At 27.5% G+C, this 25,305-nt stretch overlaps 1 protein-coding gene across 1 annotated transcript in view; it reads left to right on the top strand.

The window, feature by feature from the left end:
* Positions 1–20,862, top strand: part of dpr1 (defective proboscis extension response 1) — a 363,596-nt gene extending 342,734 nt beyond the window's left edge. The window contains exons 4-6 of the mRNA XM_011507721.1: positions 1,519–1,738; positions 2,617–2,714; positions 20,513–20,862. Of these exons, the coding sequence (XP_011506023.1) occupies positions 1,519–1,738; positions 2,617–2,714; positions 20,513–20,616 (422 nt within the window). The 3' untranslated portion in view covers positions 20,617–20,862. The remainder of the gene's footprint in view (positions 1–1,518; positions 1,739–2,616; positions 2,715–20,512) is intronic.
* The last annotated feature ends 4,443 nt before the right edge of the window (positions 20,863–25,305 follow it).

The raw sequence follows: 25,305 nt of genomic DNA, 5'->3' as shown, positions 1-25,305 counted from the left end.
GTTTATTGTTATGGTGAGATTAGTATTATTGTTATTATTATTATTATTACAATCATTATTACTTACATTATTTTCTATTTATTCGAAAATGTGGATACGTCGGTGAAGCTGCATATATATAAAAGAATTAGAATTATTAATTCTGTAGTCATTAAAATTAATAATCGTATCATTTATATTATTATTACAATTATTATTGACGTTATATTCCATGTTCTATTGTTATTGTGTTTATAAATTTTGTCGTTTGTGCAATATAAAAATTGATATACTCATATTAAAAAAATGTTTGATATATATCACTGTAGAATTAGAGTTTTATAATAACTTTATTCGATCATTAATAAAAACGAGAATCAATATTAATAGGAAATTGAGAGTTATCGATTTGTTTGTTTTTAAAATATGACGTCTCACAAAGATTTTCTTATTTATGAAATAAGAAGTATTGTTAAATACTAATGTAAAAACATTCGTTAGATGATTAAATTTAAATTTGCTGCACTTATTGACTTGATAATAAACTATTATTTCGAATTTATTTTACTTTATAAATACTGATGTTTTTAAATACATAATATGGAATTAAATTCTCCTTTTCTTTTTTTTTTAATTACTTAAAATATATATTAAGTATTGTAACTGTTACTTTGAATAAATTTTAATATAAAATTATTGTAAATACACAAAAAATAAATGTGCGTGCATTTTAATACCAAACATATATAGCATGTTCGCTCTTCCCTTTGTAACATATGAAATTTATATTTTAATATTATTGAGGAAGAAATGTTTTTTTACCTTAAAATTCTAACAGATTTAGAAAAATTGTACCGAATACTCAGCGAATAAGGCTTGCTATGATTTTCAATATCCTATGAATAAATCCTGTAAAAATCAATTTTTACACAAACTTATAATTAAAATGTGCGTTCTTTTGATAATTAAAAATCATGAAAATTTTAGATCTCATTGGCAAACTATTATTTGAAAAAGCTCAAGTTTAATTCATGTATCTCAGGCGGAGCTTACTTATTAGCTTCTTCTCAAATACTCTTATTAATTATAAATTTTGAATAAAGATAAATTTTCCAAGCAATGCCTTTTTGTAACAATGAGCTTCAACATTATAAAAATTGAGAAGCTACTTTCTGTAACTTAAAAATCCACGCTGTTAGCTTTATAACATTTTCACTCACACGAACTTGTTTGGAAAAAGCATTTAACTAATTTCAACCGATTATCAACGAAAAGTAGACGAAAGAACTTTGACCATCAATGAAAAGGCCAAAACATAAAAGTCTTACACCACGAAAAGTACTTATACCGTAGCAACTCCACAACTCCCCAGGCTCAATTACTGCCTGGCCATCTTGCTCCCTCCCCTCCCCTCCCCCTCCACCGTTCTTCTTCCTACTCCTTACTCCCGCAAGCTGAGCATCGGCAATAACTCAGAAAAGAGCCGACAAGAAAATCCCTTTGAACATTTAGGCGATGCATGTGTTTGCCATGTTTCAGAGGCACGAGCCAGGATAACGGGTGCCTCGGACATAATCGTGAAAACGGGCAGCTCACTCACGCTTACCTGCGTCATGTCGCAAGGGCCGCACAATCTCGGCACTGTCAATTGGTTTCGCGGCAGCACCCAGATAACGACCTCCACGATATCGGATAATGCCCTAGACACGGAGCCGCGGATTATGGTGGAGACTGAATGGAGCGACGCGCTTACCTCCAAGTACGTATCTACTTCTCCAGTTGAAGATGCACTTGAATTATATAAACGACTGGTGGGACGATGCGAGCGCGCAAGCACCGAGCTTTTTCACTCATTCCTGCCTCCCGGTGTGAGCAGTCATCATCGGCCCATTTAAATCTGCCCGAACGATGTTACTCTTTGTATAATTAACTCTTTTATATAAACGAAATCTGAAAATTTTATTCTTTCATCGCTTACATTACAATTTAAGCGTACTTTACTTCAAGTGACCCTTCACTAATCCCCACACATACATATACACAATAATTTTTAATTACCTTTAAATTGCGACGAAAATTTCGTAATCATTTGATATTGGAATTCTCTCATGGTTCGTATAGATGTAAATGAATACACCTGCATGTGTGGGAAATGCGTCGCTGAAAAATGCTTCGTTATGTTAAATAAATAGAATTATTTAGAATTTCGAATGGTGCACCTGTGAATATTTTTTTTAATACATAGTTATTAAATATCGGTATAAAAAAATAATTTTTCATTATATTCGAAATTAACAATGCTCTTATTATAATAAATAATAATGTACTGCAATATGAAAGTATAACATTTTTTTATTAATATCAAAGGCTGCAATAATTAAAAATATAAAATTTATAATACATTCTTTTAATATACAAGTTCAAAAGCATTTTTTTTTTTAAGCAAATTATTGACATGAATTTAATTTACTTATCAAATTAAAAAATTTTTTAATTAACCAGTAACTAACTTTTTAATGCATTATGCATGTCAGAATTGATACATCTAATACATCGCAACGAGCACGTTTCACACTGTAATTTTTACAGGAAAATTATTCTTTGACGCGTAAAAATTTTTATTTTTTTTATTTTCAGATTAAAGATCAACCGAATAAGGTCGACTGACACTGGAAATTACAGTTGCGTTCCGACAGCCGCGGAAAGAGCGAGTGTCAACGTACATGTGATCAACGGTGAGCCATTTCTTTCTTTTCATAAAGCCGTCAGAAAGATTTTTAAAAATATTATAAAAAAAAAAAAAAGCTCTCGTGATATCTCAAAGCTAAATTACTCACCAAGTAGTTTTTATATAAATTTACTCTTTGGAGTTAAAATGATGACATCCTCAAAATTAAAACGAAAATTAATCTAACCTTAAAAACTTAACAAGGAAACTTAAATTCTCATAGATTTTGCTACATACGGCGACTACATTCGTACGAAGTTCTTATTTTATATTACAATGAATACAGTATTTAATTTAATAATAAAATCAATGGCTCTAGAGATATTATCAATTATTAAAAAGAAGAAAAAAACCAGCAATTATTATTTAAGCAATTATTCAAATAATTTATATGTAATAATATAAACATTAAATAAATTATCCTTTAATGAAGGAAACTAGTTTAGTATCATCACTTGATAAAAATTATATATATAATACAATTGTTTCATTAATTGAAATTTAAATATTTGATTAATTATTAAAACTATAAATAATTAAAGCAAATAAATATACAATTGTAATAATAATATAAATAAAATAGGTAATATAATTTTTGTGGGAGGGAGGAGTTCGTTTATTGACATTAAAAAATAATGTCAAACATTAATGTTACATCTATTTTCAATTTAATGATATTTTTCTGTAAAACTAAAGAGAATGGTTTAAAAAAGATATCAAATGTTAATGAAATTTAATATTAAGTTAAAAGATTGTAATTAAGGGGAAAAATTCTTAATAAAAATGGCATGGAAATGATTTAAAAGCAATTAAAATCAGCCTAATAACAGAATCCAAAAACAAAAGTACTTGGAAAAGAAATAATTAATTTAAATCCAATTTTCCATTTATCTATGTATTTCACATAGAACATTAAAAGGTGCGAATAAAACAGCTAAAAAAAAAAACTATTAATACACGGATATTTCCTCCCTTTCTTTTAGCATATAAATTGTAAGAAAATTCGCAAGAATGCGTTCAATGAAATTCCAACGTTAATTTGATTATTGAAATTAAATTACCAACTATTCAAGTACTGATACCGATTACTCATTAGATTGAATTCTATGCAGAGTCTATTTATACTTTTAACAAAATTATTCAAGAATTAATGTTATTCCTTTTTCATTTTGAATTTAATAATAATAACTTCTAATAATACTGCTTACGAGATGTCATAAATTCGAGATTACTACGACATCAATTACGCATTTTAATTAGTAGCACATGCATTTCTTCTTTATCACATGCATTAGTTAAAACTATGTAATTAATCCCCATAGTACATATTTGTAAAATAGAATATAAATAATCGAGCGAACTGAGTAGGTACCGTGAAATAAATAAATTTTATGCACGCTCATGATTTTGAATCAATTCGCTAATTAAAGCTCGAAATAAAAGCTCTGTGTCGCAAAGGAAGCTCATTAACCGTTCGATCTAACCGATCTCCATGTAAGAAAAAATTATTCGCTAAACGGAAGTAGCAGCAACCCAATGTGTGCGACCCTCAAATAGAAAGCTAAATAGATCATAATTTCGAGTAGCCGCTCATAACTATACAAATATACGGGATTCATACATCGGCATGGCGACCAGTTTTGACAAATATTAGCTGAACGTGGCACGAATGAGACTCTTGGTGCTAGGGACCGATCGCCCCCCATCGTGCGTCAACAAACAGCGTGCCTGAAGAGAGACACGAGATGAGGTCGAGTGAAAAATCCGGCACGCGGCTACAAATTTACGGAAAGAGGTTTCGAAAAGAGTCAACACCGACACACGCACACTCGTCCGCCCCCCCCCGCACGAATTTCCATAATACTTGTCGAAGCTGAACTTTCTATCCATTCTGAGCGTATAATAAATGCGCAACCATATACGAGCGGATGGACCACGGCCGCTTGTATTCCCTAATGAATAATTACGGAATCGGAGCTGACTTTTGTTTATGTGCGAATTATGGAAGCTGATTGTTAGCGCTGAATCGATGAACAGCCATACAAGCGAAGATTCACTCGTTGTTTGTACTCGATAGGCATCTACCCGCCCCCCCCCCTCCCACAACCCCAACCCCAACCCGCCCCCACACCTGCTTTTTTGAACTTCGATTCTCCTCCGTTCGAGTTATTTGGGAGATTTTGCCGAGCTGCATGGTCTATCGAGGTCGATCGATCATCGAGAATTTTGGCTAATTATAACCCACCAACTTTTTTTTTTTTTTTTTTTTTTTTTTTTTTAATGGAATCTCGTCAGACTTTAGTACGCGGCCTTATCGATACTTGTCCAAGTTAAACTAACAAAATGTAGGTCAGAGTTATTCCTTGAACAAAGTAGATATTCTGTCTCTAATATTGTACGGCTACGCCGTAACTTGTGTTGTATACAGAATTTTTTTATACGATAGAGATATTGACGTGTATCGATAAATCGGCTCCACGGGATGCAATTTCACCTCAGAAATCCTATATAATTTACTGAAAAATGCTGAGTGATTTCTAAATAATATTTAAAACGACCACTGCGCTTCTATACAATTCAAAAATCATTATAGTGTTTTATGCTGAAAAAAATAAACAGTCGCCATCTAACTTAGTCGATAATCTAAACATAAGCATTTGAGAATATAAAAATAAAATGACATTTATCGCTATACAAATAATTTTCTATCTAGAATCTATACTACCTGATATCCACTACAAAAGTGTAATAAAAACAATAGGTTGTAAAGGATAAAATTCATTATTTTGTTTTTGAGTTATTCATTATTTTTTCACTCATAAAAGTTAATTTCATCAATAGATTTACTTAATAGCGCATACTACGACAATGAAAAGATCATAAAAAAAAAAAAAAAAAATTAAATTAATAAAATCGATTATCAGTAAGGGGAAAGAAATTTTTCATTCTAAAACTTAATTGTTAATCTGCTAGTATGTATAAAATAAAAATCGACTACCATACATGTAATCTGCGCATTTAGAGTTTATTATGAAAACATCTACTAATCTTTCAATTATGCTCAATTCACTAAAATTACATATTCTAATAAACATGAGTTTATAATGTTAATTTCAACTATCCAATTCAAGAAATTGATTGAAACTATTAATGGACGAGGAATCATTACTCTACCTGTCTATCCGTCTATATAAACTTTATTGGCATACTTGTGTTACTTGTGTTTTATATATTAAATAATATTTCACTAACTTAATAAATTAATAAAGCAAACATACTTTCCAAACAATTATATATTTTTCATATTCAACTTTTTATTCTTCACTAATTCTAAATAATCTATATTATTATATCGATATATCAATACACCCTAGACTTAAATTTTTCTTTATATATTATTTCATTTTAAATTTAATCATACTACAAGATAATCCTTATCAATTGTTATTTACTGTTATTGATATGATAAATCTTTTTCCTATCAGTTTTAACGGATGAAAAATGAGATGCCAAATGTTAAACTTAAAAAAATGTTCATTCGGATAAATTTTAATAAGCGTTTGTAAATATTTAATTTTAACGCATATTTATTCTAATATATTAATAATTTTTTTAAGTGCATGTTTATATTTCTGTTGATAAGGTGTTATTATGACAAAACTAGATGGATTTGCCATTGACTTATATAATTCAGAATTACATACATATAAAACTAAACTCAAACTTTACTATTAATAAGTGTTAAACATTATTTCTTACATCAATAATAAATTTTATAACATTCTTAACTATAAAATCAATGAGACGAGAAATTTTATACTCGATAATTATTATCTGATATGCAAATTCACTTTTTCTATTTCATAACATTTTTGACTTTTAAAAATATATAGAGAAGAGAAAATATAAACATATCTACATACCTACATACGCGTGTAAATAAACATTGTAAAATGAAACGGTAACACGAGGTGAAATTTTTAAACAATTCCTTATATAGAAAATAATATGTACACACATATAAAACATGTTATCAAAAAGGAAAGGGACCAGAGAGAGAGTGAGAGAGAGAGAGAGAGAGAGAGAGAGAGAGAGAGAATAATTGTAAAATGGTACTTTTAAAATTGTGATCCGAGCTTCAACAATTTTATACGTATTTCTATCGTTCAAAGAAAATTATAAATTATCTTGTTAGTTTTTATTTTATATATTTTATTCTTTATTCTTTTATTGTTACGTTCGAATCATATATTTATCCAAAGATTTTAAAAACACAAATAATTGATTTTGATTTAAACATTACGTAAGCTGATAACATTATTTCGTCATTTACTATTAATGATTTTTAAATTCTAATATCAAACGAGAACGATAAGCTCAATTTTCAACATAATACTCGACCCTATACAATCATTCTAATCAAAACAATTTCAATGTTATCACTGACTTTATTTCATCTTGCTGGGAATATAAAATTAACACAATTTAAAGCAAGACGTTGCATAATTATACCTCACATATATGTTCCATAATACAAATAAAAAGTGTAATAGATATTGTTTGTGTCCGTTGGTGCTAGAGAGGACGGAGGGTGGGATTAACTCGATGTGAGTGATTAACTCGTTTTATCGTAAAACACCTCCCTGAACGTTGTATTTGGGCCCCTTAAACCTATAAGCGGGACGAGATGCGAGCCTTTCAATTACAGGCGCATTTCAATTATTCTCGCCTCGTCACGTCTGTATACGTACATATGCGCGTGTGTACGTGCGCGCGTGCGTGTCTTTATCCGCGCGTGGGTGTGGGTATGTGTGTGTGTGTTTGTGAGGAGGTGTGAGCAGAACAACGATGACTGTGCAAATGTATATGCAGAACTTACTGGTCTCGAACCTCGTGCACATCATTAAATATCCAACTGCCCACCAAATTTTACATCCTCAACTGTTATTACAACGCCATTATTATTGCGCTTATTGTATCGTGAAGTATATGTGTAAAGCAGCTTTTCATCTCCCCCAATAAAGTATCGACATACACTTGCTATCCATTATTACGTATCTGCCTTTGGTTTTATTTTGGTTACACTAATGCCAATGCACTATCCCCGAATTATCGAAAACTGCATTTGATGAAAGTACTCCTGTTTATTTTCAATCGTATGACCTCAAACTTTATGACTAATATAAAAAGCATTAAATATTCAATACTACTATAATTTCTGTAATTAATAATTATAAGATTATCCGTATTCTGAACATTTTTAATCTTATTTGATATTAAAAAAAACTTCTCTTAATACGTCACATTTACAATTATTAATAATTATTTAATTTGCCGAATATTGTACGATGGAAAATTATCTAATAAAGCTTACGGTATTAAATTTAATTTATATTTTGAAAAGTAGACTGATATAATGAAATTTACATAACCACAATAAACTTAAATCATCGCTATCATGTTATCATCAATATATTTTGATTTCATCTACATTTTAATATGATGGATAATTCAGTATCTCAAATTGCATTAATAATATTTGCTTTTTTACTAATACGTTTATGAAACTCATAAATTTAGGAAACGAATTGTTAATATCGACTACAAATCATTAACATAATTAGTATTTCATAATTATAATAAACATAAATAACATTATATTATTATAAAATTAAAAAAAAAAATGCAAATATTTAATTAATTTTGTTATGAAAATGAAATATTAATTTATATTCAATTACATTAAAAATACTAAATATTTTGTTATTACTAAATGCCTAATATTAAGAAAATCATAGATAGTGCATTCATAATCTTTCAGTATTTGAATGATTTTATAAAATGGGCTCAATGTTTGATATAAGACAAATATTAAAATTAAATTATATATTTGAATATAATATTTGTTATTATTAAACAATACAAAAGAAATTCCATTTACATTCCACTAATAATTTTATACATGTTTCCAAAATTCAAAATTCTATTCATTAGACCTATCATATTTATGATAACTCAATTCAGTTCAACGAAAATACGAATATAATTTCTTCATGTGAAAATCATGCAAATTACCGTCGTTACATCATTATCAATTTAGGTATTTATAATCTTTCAATACCCAAGTATCTTGCCTAATCGATCTCGTCTCATATTTCAAACACTGCTTATATAAATTTTTTCACACTATATAATTTATTTACACTGTATCTTAAATTACAATACATATAGGATACTATATTATAGTTTGTTGATAAAATTATCTGAAGACCGAACAGTGTTTATTACAAAATTAGTATTCTATCGCATAGTGATCCACGCAAGCGATTAGATATATTTCAGTGTAGATGCATTTGAAATGAGCTGTATCTTGTTAAGTAAAGATATTACATATCTTGTCACACAACAGAGAGAGAGAGAGAGAGAGAGAGAGAGAGAATATATATATATACATGTGTGTGTGTGTGTGTGTGTTTTAGAGTAAAAGGAAGAGATAAGTAATGCATTGAACGATTAATCACTAATTTGCGTCAGATCAAAATTAGACCTCGAAATTTAATTATTTACACCATTGATGACCTTTTTTCATAAAATATGTTTTAAACTAAATTTATTAATAAATAAATAATACTTAATATAAATGTTACGTACTTTAACTTTTAATACATAAATTAATATTATTATTTATATTTTATAAAAATTATGTATTAAAAATTTGAAGAACCCGAACGCTTTAGATATTTACTAAATCATTATATATTATTATTATAAATTATTAACATTATATTTACAATAATATAGTGAAAATTATTATAAATATATTATTGAAAAGTTTCATTGAATTAAAAGTTAATAGAGTACAACTATGTATGTATTTAACATTAATGACAAATAAAGAAAACGTTAAGCAAATTTTAATAAAAAATAATGTGAGTGTTTTAATATATGATATTTAGAGCGACAATTATGTGATCACAATTACACAGTTGGTAAATATATACTGTCTTTGAAAACTTTTCGTTCGGCTTCCTATGCTTTGTCTGCCTTAAAATTTAATATTCACCCGCATTGAATTATAGAATGCAATATTAGAAAATCTCACTCTATATTCTTCCCCATAAAGAAAATCTAAATAGAACAATAAGCTCTGGTCATATCAGTATCCACGGATCTATTAGACGATTAAATTCTACCTAATTTAAGCAGGACAATAAGCGAAAGGACATTTCCTTCAACTTAATGTTTTTTAAAATTTTGGTTATATCTGCAGCTTTTTCTTTTCAATGATCTTCTTTTCTAATAAACTTTTCGACGTATTAAAGAGACCCAAGAAACTGAATTTTATGCATTTCAATTTTAAAATATGCTTAACTCTATACTTTAAAAATATTTATATAATCTGTATACAAGCGTGAAATGATAACTAAAAAAAAACTGTTCAATCAATATGTTTATTATGTCAACTTCAATATTTACGGTTATTGAATAAAATCAATTATAAATAAATAAAAAGATAGAATTTGTACGTTTAACTTTACTTGAAATATACATATTCATTGATTATTTATCAACATGTGTAAGATTTCTTTTTCTTTTTCTTTGTTTAAAGACAACAAAAAAAAAGTAAAACTTTCATTTAATTTTTGATTTTATTCAATATCCGCAAAAAATTGAAAGAAAAGTATTCCTTATATTGTTTATATATATATATATATATATATATATATATATATATATATATAACTTTTTACATATTTCATGGATTAACTTTCTACGTATTAACATTTAGATTAGATAACACTAGAAATATTATATCTCTTGTTAAAGCTTTACTTGAATGATAAAAAAAGTGGAAACTCCAAAATTTACTGCAGTACTCGCATTTATCATTCCCACTGATAATAAAAGTATAATTAATAGTGCCATGTGAAGTCAGTCACATTACAAGAAAATATTTGTTCAAATTAAAAAATCACCACTCAATCGCTTCTCCGATGCCTTTATTACAATTGTAAATGAAATATGTAAATGAAAATTGAGCTTATATTAAAAGATTTATTTTATATAACCAAATTATACATTTCCACTTTAGCTTTATAAAAATATTAACATTGCATCTACGTACTCTTACAATTTTATTAAGCTCAATTTCAATAAATATAATTGAGTATTTACACTTTTCATTATCGCTTTTCGTATTTACCGAAGTGGAATTTTAAAACTAATAAAACGATAAGACTAATAAAAAGATACTTTCAAACTCTTTATAACTACATATCTACATATCTAGTCAATGTATGCAAATTCATATAACTTCATCGAATTCACATATTATTAGTTATAAATTAAATATAAACATATAAAATGTGTTAATAAATTGTAAAGGAGGAAAAGAAAAACATAATACATTCGAATATTCATTAAAAGAATACAATAATCTGTTTATGAAATCGAAGCTAGTTTTTTTGTACAATTGGATTATAAGAATGAAATTAATAATTTTAAATTAAAGTCTAATACAAACGAATTATACCTTCTAGCTATCTTTAAAACCATAAAGTATTTAAATTTATTTTCAACGACTTGAATGATTGCGAAATAAATTAATGAACTATTTAAATCGTTAAATTGATGCCCCTAATTACATGTACCTCTAAAATGAAACAGAAATATAAAAAATCTTTGATAAAATTTAAACTAATCTACAACTTTTTTTTTGACAAGCTGTAAAATATAATTGGAAAAAATTACTAACGATAGGAGGAAGAAGACGAAAGTGTAAAAGAATGGTATTGATATTAAGCCAAAACGTTAAAAGTTTATACCTTCGTTAGATGACGTAGTAATTATTATAGTGCATTGGGCGAATGACACTTACACATGCTTATATATAACGAACCATTGTCTAAAAGAAAAGCAAGTGCAAAAAAAAAAAAGAGTCTGATACTGAATGAACAACCGAGCAGATATGGCTCGAGTTGAAGAAGGTACGATTATTCTCAAGAGTGGCTATTACCTAACGAAGCTGAAACTTGTACTTCAAGTTTGATAAAAAGACAAAAGAATGGAAAAGAAGAAAGAAAAGTTTGAAGGAACGGTCTTCATACAAAATTCTCATGTAATTGTGGAATCGATGATAGTGAGAGAGAGAGAGAGAGAGAGAGAGAGAGAGAGAGAGAGTCGATTTTTCTATTTGATTTGATGTTTTATGAAAAATATAGAGCTGCATAATAATGAGAATAAATTAAGACCGGAATGTAATGCATATTTATTAATGAAGAAGTGAAGAATTAATATAATAAGAAGTAAATATATCTAAGTGTTGAATTTTATTTCGTATTTATCGAACTAGATTTGCAAAAAAAAAAGGGGGGAAAAAAAAAATTAATTAATTAAATTCAGATAATAAATTGTGCTGAACAATATCTGATTAATAATTAATACATTGCCATTCTCTCTGTTTGTAAATATAACAATTTCTAAATCAGATGAATGTAAAAACCTTTTCTCTTGTCATAAGAATAATAATAACTGGCTAATAATAATTGTCTTCTATATATTGTTTTTAAGCATAATAATGAAAGTTAAAATATTCAAGTATAGAGATTATAAAGACAACATGTGCTGAAATACGTAATCTATCATTAAAATGATTCGTTCGTATATATCAATGTAGTCAGGTACCGTAGAACGAAGATGAAGGAGGACGATGAATATGGCGACGTGGCGAACAGAGAAACGGTGGCTCTTGACAATGATGCTTCCAGTTTTCAATAGCGCATCTCAGTCGTCCAGCCCAACATTTCGCATAGATTCTGCCTCAATCTGCACCGGCTGCAGTCCATAGTACGTACTACATGGCCACCTGAAGAGGCTTACTAGCCTGTGAAACGCAATTAGTCTCGCTTCCAGTCATTAGAGTGCGCGAACAACGGACCGCCAGTCAGCATCTGCATGAGTGCCTCCTGCCTCGACAGAGAGAGAGAGAGAGAGAGAGAGAGAGAGAGAACGAGAGAGACACCTACGTACAAATCGAAGGCCTACAGCTACGATTTTACTTCCCAATCATCTGTGTACAAATATATAACCAGGCAATCTGCTGTTTCTTAATTACTTCTATCTCTGACCGAGAAATTCTCTACTATCTTCCTATGCATCAGCTGCTATCCTCGATTACTTCCAAGCGCAAGCTCCGAACACTTTCACGAATTTTCACTCAGTGATATTGGCTACGATGTAAATTTTTACAATACGTACTTTTAACGAATGTATCTCTTGAACAACAATATTTATTATGTATGCAAATGAAGCACAGACCGTTTTCTGCATTTTCATTTATCGGCAAATAACAAATGCTCGTATATTAAACGAATGCCAACGGCATATTTACACAAATTTGCAGCATTCGTCGAAATTCTGAAAATTCTGCTTACAAAATATTAGCAATTTTAAATCAATAAAATCAGCGGCTAATAAGTTTGAATTATCGGCCGATCAAAATATGTTCAAATGAATAATATTAACGATGACTCGGAAAAGCTAAGTTTGGATAAATTTTCATGCAAGAACTTCTCGGACCGAAGAATGACTTTTTTAATCGCTTTAGTCTTGTATTAACGTACAGTATTCTGGAGTATTATGACTTAATTCACTATCCTTATGAGTCTTCCAAAACTTACACAAGCAATTAACGATCCATTCATAACTAAATTACGAGATAAGTACTTCTTACGTTTGATAAAGACTTCTCTAAAAACTAATTTATTTTCAAAATTTTAAACTTTATAACGTTTTATAGAATTTTATATTTCAAGCGAACAAATATTATATTTATTATACTCTTTGATAAATGATATTTGAATTTGTCTTGCCTTCATCATCTACTTGAATGTAGCTTTATCCTATTCATTATTATTATTATTATTATTACTATTATTATTATTATTATTATTATTATTATTATTATTATTATTATTATTATTATTATTATTATTATTATCACCCAATAATGAATTTATACACAATTATATACGATTGAATAGCTTAAATGAATAAAGTAATTTTTGTACTATTTTAACTTATTTTTTCATTAGATTCAACGATCCTGAAATTATCTAGCAAATTTGCGTTTTTTATTTTTTTCGTACAAATTTTAATCATTCTTAAGATTACTTTACAATAATACATTTATTTAATAACTATCAACTAATTATCGCATTTTTGCAATTCGGTTGTTTAATTAGTAATTAAGGTAATATTAAAATTTATTATTAATTTATACATATTTGCTGAATGTTGCTATTTAAATTATTAAAATTAAACCATTTCAATGTGGAATTTCATCATATTGTACCAAAAAATATCAATTAAGAAATATATTTTATTGTTGAATGTCGATGAATAAATATTTCAACATTTTAGTGTAATTTAGTATTAATGGATTTTATAACAACGAAACCTAGTAAATTAAGTTAGTAACTAATATATTTCCATACATTTTTAAACTATTACAAAGAAATTTCTAATTATATCCGACGCTTAATATAATCAATAGTCTATTTACAAAAATAGATATAAATCTACATAGTATTAAAATTTTATCCGCACTATGTGATTTAATCAAAACTTTAATTCAGCGTAGGCCACTTTCATTCAAGAATAAAATTGAAAAATAGTTTTATGTTATTATTTTGAATAATACATGAACAATCAAAGTTTAGAGTTTAAAGTCAACAAAATTATGGACTTTCCTTCACAAATCTTTTTTTACTTAACAATACTAAAACTATGATGGACAAAAGTTAATGGCTTTGTATAATTTGAATTTTGGAGGATGGCCAGGAAAAATATAGGCGAAAAAATGAGGGAAACACGGACGATAATGAATTATTCTGACGAGTTTCATTGGAGGAATACGAACGAATTTAATTGTACAGACAGAATCGTGCACGGTCACTCCCACATCTATAGATATACACAATTACAGTTTTGGACATATATATTTTCGAATGAATTTCGAGTTATTGGTTACAACAATGCATGTAGCTGAGGCTGAGAAACTTTCAACGGAACCATAATTACTTGGATATTACTATGATTGAGTTCGTAGGTGATCAGAACTAATCAAAACTGATTTTTAATCGACTCTCTTATCACAACAGTCAACATTAGTTATGGACGATAAAAATTCAAAAGTTAGAAAAAACATAATTCAATATGAGCACTGAGATATATGATATCTGTTGTCCTCAAAGTGAAAGTATTACTTTCGAATTTAAAATCACATATTATCACAGAATTTAGTTTAAAAATTATTGAAACGTATTTTATTGCTATTGTTTTCATTACTATTATTAGTTCTATTTATTATTGATGTTATTGCTCTTGTTGTTGTTCTTCTTCATCTTCTTATTGGTGTTGTTGTTGTTGTTGTTGTTATTATTATTATTATTATTATTATTATTATTATTATTATTATTATTATAATCATGGTCGTCGTCGTCGTCACTATTATTATCATCAGTATCATTACTGTTGTCGCTACTTTCATTGACGTTATTGTCATATATTGTTATTATTTATAAAAAAAAAAAAAAAAAAAAAAAAAAAAACCGAAAATTGCAAAATATTATTCACAATAAATATTAAGAAAATATTATAAATAATATTTATAAAAGACGCTACAAATTACAATATATAATAGCTTTCTGTCAAATATTTATTCAGTTTTATTGAGTTTTATTTGATATTTTTAGATTTAAAATGAAAATTAAAAAAAAAGAACAAAGTACTACTACAAAAATAAATAAAACTATAAAAAATTAAATTTTCCATAAATATTTTTCTATATTATTATATCTAATGTACATATAATGAAATCTATTAAAGTCAATTAAAATTCAACGACACTGCATACGTGTTTGATGAGGAAAAAAGCTCCTAAATTTTGTCTCCTAAATAAAGTCAACTCCAATATTATTGAAGAAAATAAAAATTTGTACGTATGTGTCGGTATGTGCTATAATCATAATCTATTATCTCAATTAATTACTTTTAATTTATGAATTGCCTATTTTTATTGATTCATCAATATTATAATATAATATTATAATAATATTTATTACACTACTCTATTATCATACTTCTAATTAAACTTATTTTAATTATATTTTACATTTTATATTCTAATTGGAAAGCAACTCTATAATTACATAAATTAATTTGTGCATTGCCATTTACTTCATTGCTCTTTTAATAAATTATAAATTGATTTTTCAAAGCCTTATCTAAATACGTGAAATTAATATTTAAAGATTAAATATGATTCGATGTGTATGAGTTCTGTCTCAAAAGCAGAACTTACGAAAGTAGCGCACTCATTTCGAGGAAAGTTGAGAAATTGATCGTTAAAGTTAATAGAGCTAAAAAGCAGGGGATGGCCAACCGTAGAAATAATCATACTAAAAACTTTTCAACATAGCCGCGCATGGATACTAATTCTTGCATAAATAAGTCTGGCTCTTATACATGCGAATATTAATCGACTAATGTCTATATAATTTTTCTATATATATTGTTAATTTCACCGACATTATTAGCCATTTTTCAACGTTTTTGCTAATAGGATTAAGGAAAGAAAAATACATAAAATATCAAATATTTTCATCTGGTAGTACAATAAAATTAAAAAACATGCCAATGAAAAACTGATTTCGTGCTCTGAATGAATAGAAACTGAAAACTTTTCAAATTTATTATTTCTGCATTTGGGCATATCATGATATTCTTTTTATGACTAAAAATTCAAACTATGAATATCTCTGTATTGTTTATTTTTCTAATAATATTTTAAAGCACTTAAAAAAAATGTTTCAACCATTATTAAAAATAAATCGTCAAAATTTTATATATTCTCATATGACATGTAATATGTCGGATGAATTTATTTAAAAGAGAAAATATTTAATGTATTCCAATACTTCATACTGCGTACTAAGAGACGTAAATCCTATAAGTTATATGCTAAAAGTATCTACTCATAATTTTAACTTCGATAAAATCAATTTTCAAGTCACAAAGTGTAAGAAAATCGCGAATAACTCCACTAAAGTATGTTGTTATAGGTAAACAACGGTTTATTTATTCAATGCATGACGATCGCAAGCAAATAGATAACTCACGCTGAGCCTCCAAACTTCTGCTTTCTTTCGTGCTTTATACTTGACGTAAAAAATGGGAAAGTGCCTCTGGATTAGGAAAGTCCGATCGCAAAGCAATAAAAATCGCTCGAAAAACGCTGGTATTCCGCACATTCGATCAACAATTTTGATCTGCCTTACATAGCCCCTTTTCGCGAAAAAATCAACCTAAATCTCCAACTTCGGACCCACCTCATTATTATTATCGTTATTATGATCATTATTGTATTGTTGTTGTTGTTGTTGTTGTTTTTGTTGTTGTTGTTGTTGTTGTTGTTGTTGACTTTATTATTGGTAATCACTATTATTTTAAATCGCACTCTCCTCGCTCATTATTATGATTTTTCGTTTTCTCACATATGAGCAAGTCGACGTATTATCGTCGCATCCCGTGACGCTGGTTAGTTCAATTTCTCGATCGGTCTAGTCATAACCATCCCCGTCCATTGCCATCGCGACCTAACTTCATGTGAACGACCGACTCCAAAGGTTATATCCTGTCTCCGTAGCAGCGCGACTAAATGAACTCGCCACCATTTCGGCTTATCCCCTTCGAAGTAGATGCAGCGCACTCGCCTGTGCCATCGTCGGTGTCGTCACTCTTGTCCTCACCCCTAATACTTTATCTCCCAAGCTTTAGCTTCTCTCTGAAATAGGTAGCGCTACTCTTGGCTTTTGGACTTCCCCTGGAGAACGCTTATAACGACAATGACGTATCGATTCCTTGACCACGGCTTCATTTACATCGTGCGGTTGCAGTATTTGTTTGGTAGCTTTCCATTTGGTATCTTCGTAAATGATAAATTACACACCTTATCCCTACGGCGCTTTCTCGCTTAAATTTTTGCCTGACTCGTCTCGGTTCATACTTGGCCATCATTCGTCGATGGTTAATCTCGACGGTTCGCTTCCACGTGAGTTTTCTTATAGCTCTTCGAATGGTCTGTAAACTGCACTTTTATTCGCGATTAAATTCAACATTTCGAAATCTTCCATCAACATTTATTAATTACGCCCTATGTGCTTTAAAGCTTTTAACAGCTTTTAATTCGACGATTGCCCATCTGATGATTTTTTTCAATACTATTTGTGATGATAACTGGTGGTTAGTAATGGATTAGAATAGCCTTTAAAATACATAAGCTTATTCTTTTTAAATTGAAAAATTTTATCATTGCGCGGTATTCAATTTTTTCAATTTTTATAAAATGCTCGATAGATAGCATCGATAGATATAAACGACTGGTACATTTCGTAATCGAGGATTCTAAATGACTAAAATTTCCCCTACTATCTTTTAAAGCATATGTGCTCGTGAAATTCGTATAGGTAGAACGAGTAACACTTCGTATTCTTATTAAGATAGAAAAAGTAATCTCACAAGATTATTTATAAGAAAATATCTTGCTCACAGTCAATATATATTCTCATTTAAATAATCATTCTATTACGCGTCAATGATTTAAAATTCAGCATATTACTAGAAATTAAAATTTTTTATTATGTTCCCTTTTGTAAATTTAAAATTATTCTTGTAAGAATACAATTTTTCTTTTAGCAACTTAACAGAATGTTGTATGTGATTATTATCGTAAAAAATTTCTAATTTATCAGAAATATATAAAAAGTTATTGAACAAACGCACGGGGAAAGTGTAAAGGCCAAAAGAAACATTATTTCATCTATGACGTGGTTGGTCATTCATTAATTTATTATTTTCTTTTTATCTATCTTAATTATCCAATTAACTATCTTTGTAGAAGTCGTAAATAATTAGTCCATATAATTGATTAGGTAACATTGAGCGACATAAGAATATTGAAAACTCTATAAATGAATACTTTTAGTTAACATTTCTACGATATTAAAAATATACAAATTCATTTATTTACATATATATATATATATATATATATATATATATATATATACATATATTCTCATAAATAATTAAATTATATTATAGAATTCATTTATTTCAGAATTTATTGGATTTATCATTAAATCAATTGGAATTAATATGCTAACAACATAACGAAGAAATTAAATTAATTGTAAGCAGAAAATACAAAAATAAAATTAACGCATAAATTATTTAATTTATGTAATTTATGTAATTTAATTTATATAATTTTTATATAAAAGTATATCATTCATTTAAACTTATAATAGACATTTTTTATTATATTAATTATATAAATTTTGTTATGCTTATACTTCAATAATATAAACATTTTAATTACTTCTATTTGTATTGTCTCGTTTTAAAGATTCTCTGTATATATTCGAAGTATAGCTTACATATACTTTGGCAAGAGTATGACTAATTATCTAATCTAAATTACTTACATTTCAATAGGTATATTTAATGTTTACAAGTTTTGTCAGTCTGTCAACAATCTTTTCAGAGAAAAAGTACTTCATTATTAAATATCTTTTAATTAATGTACTATCTTATTCTTTGCGATCGTTAAATTTATTTATTTTATAGTGAAACTAACATTTTCTTCTTAAGCTTTTACTTATATTTAAGAGCATATATATGAAGCCATAAAATAAATAATAAACCGTCGTGTACTTTATCAACCACTCCTTAACTAAAGAAATACTAAAAATTTAACTAAAGAAATTGTAAGGAAATTCTAAGTATATTTACTCACAAAGAAATAAAATTTTTAGTGCATTTATAAATTAAATATAAATTTATTTAAAGTAATAAAAAGTTTTCATGGAATCGATATCTTTAACGTAATGTTATCTATAATGTAAAGATATCGAATATGATTAATCAAATTTACAACTCAAAATGCATTTTTAAATTTGAAAATAAATTATAGAATTCTAAATTATACGACTAAAATAGAACATAAAAACACTTGATATACTAAAGTAAAGTTGAAAATGATTATATTAAAATAAACTTAAGAAAAGCAGGATGTGACCTAGTAAGATCGATGGATATTGTGAAAAATAGGAAAAACAATATTCTTTTATTGATCAGGCAATCAATGTTTTTAAATGTTATTATTGATAACTAGTTAATATGAAAAAATTATTTTAAATTTAGATTGATCTGATCGTGAATAAATAAGTAAAAAAAAAATATTTACGTTCAATAGATGTTTGGTGAAAATTAATTCTCATTATTTTGAATAACTGCATTATTATATTTTTTGAACTTTAAACTGCATAATAAAAATCTATAAATTATTATGCTTCTATTAAGCTTACATACATATTATTATATTTTATACGTCAATTAATAAACTTTTAACATTGTTTTTTTAATTTGTCTATATATTTAATTAAGAAATCATATTTTTCAGTTCTTTAATAAATATAAATAAATAATTTTAAAATATTTTACACATAAAATTTAACATTTTCATAATTTATTCTTATTATTTATCTAAATATTTGTTCATCTGCGTAGCGTTGTTTTAAAAAAAAGAAGTCATTGAAGTTTGATTAAACGGAAATTAAAATTATAATTCTGCAGCAAATCTTTTAAACTAAATATTTGTGGACCCGTAAAAAATACTCAATATTCCTTATAAGATGACTAATGTAAGTAAACTAAAAAAGTGTATGTATAAACTGTTTTCAGGTGAACACCCGGCAGCGATGCAACACGGGAACACAGCGGCTGGTTGGCCAACCTCAAGGACGATCCTCTTGGCCCTCGCCTTCTTCCTCGGGAAGCTGAGATAATGTGCGGACCAACCATCTCGTAATGAATTTACACCCAAACCTACACAATCGTACACCCAACAAGCCAATTGCTCCCCCATATGCTATGAAGAAAACAACTGCGAATGACGATTACTAAGATAATGTAATGTGTATGTGTGCATATGTGAAATAGAAATAGAATTAGATATACAAGACAGAAAGGCAATACAATAAGTACCCAATATAAAATACCGATGCAGGAAGATAACTATGATTTCATGAAGTTCTAGAGGGATTTGAGCATGGTTACATAAAAAAAAAAATATATATATATATATATATATATATATATATATACACGTGGATAGTGTGAAAGTAGTATGTAAGAGAGTAAAAAAGGAAAAGTTGATGATATAAATGTTAACGATTATAGATTAAAAATTTCCAATATTTCTTTTCTTTCCTGGAATATATATTGATTTAAAATTATTGCTACGGATAAATATCTAAATCCCTCTCTCCGTCTGTCTATCTGTCTGTTTGTCTGTCTGTATGCCTCTCGCTTTCTCTCTTTATCATTGTACTCTGATCAGTCTATCTATCTATCTATCGATCAGTATGTATATTTCTCTCTCTCTCTCTCTCTCTCTATATATATATATATATATATATATATATATATCCTTCTCATATTTAAAATTTATCCTTGCTCTATTGGTTTCTTCCTTTTGGTAAAAGATAAAATTGTGAAAGTGTAAGAAAGAGAAGAATATTGCAAAAGAAAATGGAGCAAAGGCTCAAAGTAAGTTAAAGAGAGAGTAAGAAAGAAAGAGAGAATAGGAGAGAGATAGAGAGAGAGAGAGAGAGAGAGAGAGATGGAGAAGTAGAAGTTGAGAAGAATGGAGAATCGCTATTTCCTTGAGAAGCCTTGAAATGCTTGGAAGAGCTTTAAATCGAAAGCAACGACAAAGGATCGTAAGAGGCACAAACGTGACGTCCAACGGAGGCTCTTTATTCTTTCGAGAGTGAGAGAGGAAAAGAAAAAGACAGAGATAGATAGAGAGAGAGAGAGAGGGAGAGAAAGAGAGATATAGAGTGAGAAAGACAAAGAGGAACTTCACACATTTGAAAACACGGAAAAGAAAGAAAATACGTAAGAACGAATGTATAAGTATGTGCAAGAGAGAATAAAAAGAGAGCGTAACGATATATGTACATAGAACTCGATCGGGTTGTGATCAGTCATGCGACAGTTCATGAAATTTAGCAACGTTTAAAAGGAAGAAAAGGACAAAAAATAGAAAGTAAGAGATGACACGGAGAGTGAGTTCTTTGTGAAGAGATTTTCGAATTAAAAACAGGAAAGATTAAGTGCGAATGATATTTTGACAATTTGAGAGAAAAAAAGAGTGAGATAAATAAACGATACATGTATAAGACAGTAAAAAAAAAATCCGTGCTTACATGTGCCCGTGCACGCGCATATTTGCGTGTAATATTAATATAAGGAAGTGAAGAAATAAATGCCTCTTCATAGAATGTACACGCATAAACACGTTATATACATACACACAGATAAACACTATATAAGATGAAAAAGTACACATATGCACACCTGTTATGCAAACAAATGTAGGTATTCAACGATGAACAGAGAAAATGAATTGCGATAACTATAAGAACGAACGAATGAAAATAGTGAGTAAAAGAAAGATTTTTTTTATGGCATTATATAAAGTAATGATTTTTCAATGGTTTACTTTTTTGCGTTGGATCGTCAATGTTTTCAAAGAAATTTTGGCGAATTGTGTACCCCTAAATCTTTCAAAATCGATACTCTTCGACGCCATCTTGTACATAATATTTTACTCTTGTAAATAAAAATCGATCCGTATAACATAAGAAATTTATTCTAGTTTTACTGTATCACCTTCCCTAATAATCTTCACGTATTGTCTATAAAACATAAAATTATAAATCATTAATAAAAATTTCTTTCACTATACATTTGAATCAACAAATCAAACATAACTTGTAAAAATAATATTCGCTTTTATATTTCAAAAGGTTTATAACTTATCCGAAACATTTGTTTATCTGATAAATAACTTAACAATATATCGATATTATTGCTTACACATATGTAATGAAACATTTAAATTATTGTAACATACACATTTATAAGAATGTGAACATGTGTAATAGTATTAATGTATATTAAATAATTCATAAATATCTGTACAAGATTTGTACATAAAACTGTTTTTTAAGTACATTTTCAATTTTCATTTTATGTCTTATTAATCTTACATATGTCATGTTATCGTAAATACAGTTTATATGTGAAAAAATAAATAGAAAGCATTATAATCCCCTGTATAAAATTTTATAAGAATCAATAATATTTTTGCATAATAATATTTAATATAAACGTCTTAATATACGAAGACAATAATTCTAATTGGAACGAATTAATAGACATAAAAGGAATAAGTTTAGTTTGAACTTGTATTATTTTAAAAATAATTTTTAATTACTTTTTTTAACTACGAATATTAATATTTAATGAAAAAATCTTTTATCACTAATAAATAATATTTAAAACATTGTATTTAAGAGGTCATTAAAGAACGTCTTATTAAAAACTCTTAAAAATTATTAGGGAATTGTTATTGGCGAGATAGTAAATTATTATGATAAACTCTTCGTTTATTCTCATAATAAATTATACCGCCCGGTTGATCGTAAGAAAAAATATACATTGAATATTGCTTTTTAATAAATTATAACATTGCTTACTCATTCACTAGCACGATAAACGATTTGCCAACAGAAAAACAGTAAGTTATAAATAATTATTCAACCATATTTCATTAACACAACAACTATATTCGTAAGAGATAATTTTCTTACTGTAACTTAACATCAAGATTACTTATAGAAAAGAATTCATTTTTTATATTAGTTTTTTTTTTAATATTATCAATTTATGTTACAAATAATATGAATAAATAAATGTTAACCCTGTAATATAATGTAAATAAGATCGATTTTGATTTAATACTTACAGTTTGAAGATAAAAGCATCTAAAAAAAAAAAAAAAAAACAGGCTCCAACATAAATTTAATAAAAATTTGTTAAACAATGTTTACACAACAAAGAGATTTTTCTATTATTTATTTAAATAATCTTTGTAGAAAAAATCTATTTGAAGTTGAAATAATTTTTGAAAAGGCTATGAATTGTTAAATTAAAAAATGCAACTTTGTCATCTTAAAATTTGTTCGAGTACTAATCTACTATTTTTAATATCATAAATGAAATTTCATAATTTTAAACAACCGTGTCAAGTACTCTTTTTAATGGGTTCTTCATTTCAGAGTGCGTCCTTAGATTTATGATAACAAGTCTTTAGATAATCAAAAGCTACACCGATATACAGTTAAGTAAATTAAAACAACCAATGAAAAGCACGAATGGTGTGGAATAATATTTCTAGATGAAGTCATAAACTTAAGTCACCAACAAAATCAACATAACGTTGATCATAAAAAAATATTATTCTCGCATAAAATATCCTGCTGTAAAATAATCTCCTACTTAAACATGTGAAAAGAGGAGTAAAAAGATTTAAATCCATAAAAAGATTTGATATAATCACTACTCAAATTCAAGACAATACAAGTGAATACAATTTAAATTAGTGTAATATGAGCAAATGTAGCATATGTAACTCATATGTAAATAAAAACATCTACGGTAATATAAGAAATAAAATGAGAAATTCATTAATAAATAGCATTAAACAAAAAATTCTGAGAACAATAGATATAATAATGTAGTCTAAAATATTTATTATTGTATTAATGACATATAAAATACATTTTTTATTTAAAAAAAAAAAAAAAAAAAAAAAAAAAAAAAAAAAAAAAAAAAAAGAAGAAAAGAAGGAAAAAAAGGCCGTATAAAACTTGAAGTAAATTACTCAAGGAATTTTATTAAAAAGTATTATTTATTGCCAACTAAAAAGTATACTATAAGAGTGAAGTAACACGTGTCTAATGAAAAATAAGAGAAGCTTTCATGTTCCCTTACAATTTCATTCCTTTTACATAAAAAATAGACTCTATTTGTAAAAACTATATCACTCTCTAAATGAACATATTGATGGATGAATAGATAAAATTATCCTAAATCATAATGTGAATTTTAATTTATAAGTTATTGAATAAGCCAGCCTTCCGAATACTAGTAAAAACAGTGAATAACAGTTGAATAATATAAAACTCAGAACTTGATCTAAGACACAAATCTAAATTAAAATTAAACCATAAATTCTTCAGTTTTTAACAAATCTAGCAAACATAATAATAAAACAAAATATGTAATAATAATATATACGTTCAAATTATGCAGACGCATCGATCTCATTACCGGAACTGATGATTTCAAATAAATGAAATATAATCCATATGTAAATATTATTTTCATAATAATAAAACAACGTTTCATCTACTCTTGACACTTGCACGGTATTTGGCATTGTTTATTTACCTGCACATATAAACAATGCATATCCTGAATATCAACTAACTAGCTGTTCAATTAAACAAATATAATTTCATTTTCTTTCCATTCACAATATATTAGATGAAATTAATGGATATTATGTACTCATTTATTATAAACAAGGATTTTAATGAATTATCAACTAAATATTTCCATCG

Source organism: Ceratosolen solmsi, unplaced genomic scaffold (assembly GCF_000503995.2).
Source record: "Ceratosolen solmsi marchali unplaced genomic scaffold, CerSol_1.0 scaffold1, whole genome shotgun sequence".
Taxonomy (NCBI): domain Eukaryota; kingdom Metazoa; phylum Arthropoda; class Insecta; order Hymenoptera; family Agaonidae; genus Ceratosolen; species Ceratosolen solmsi.
This window is presented reverse-complemented; position numbering and strand designations above follow the sequence as displayed.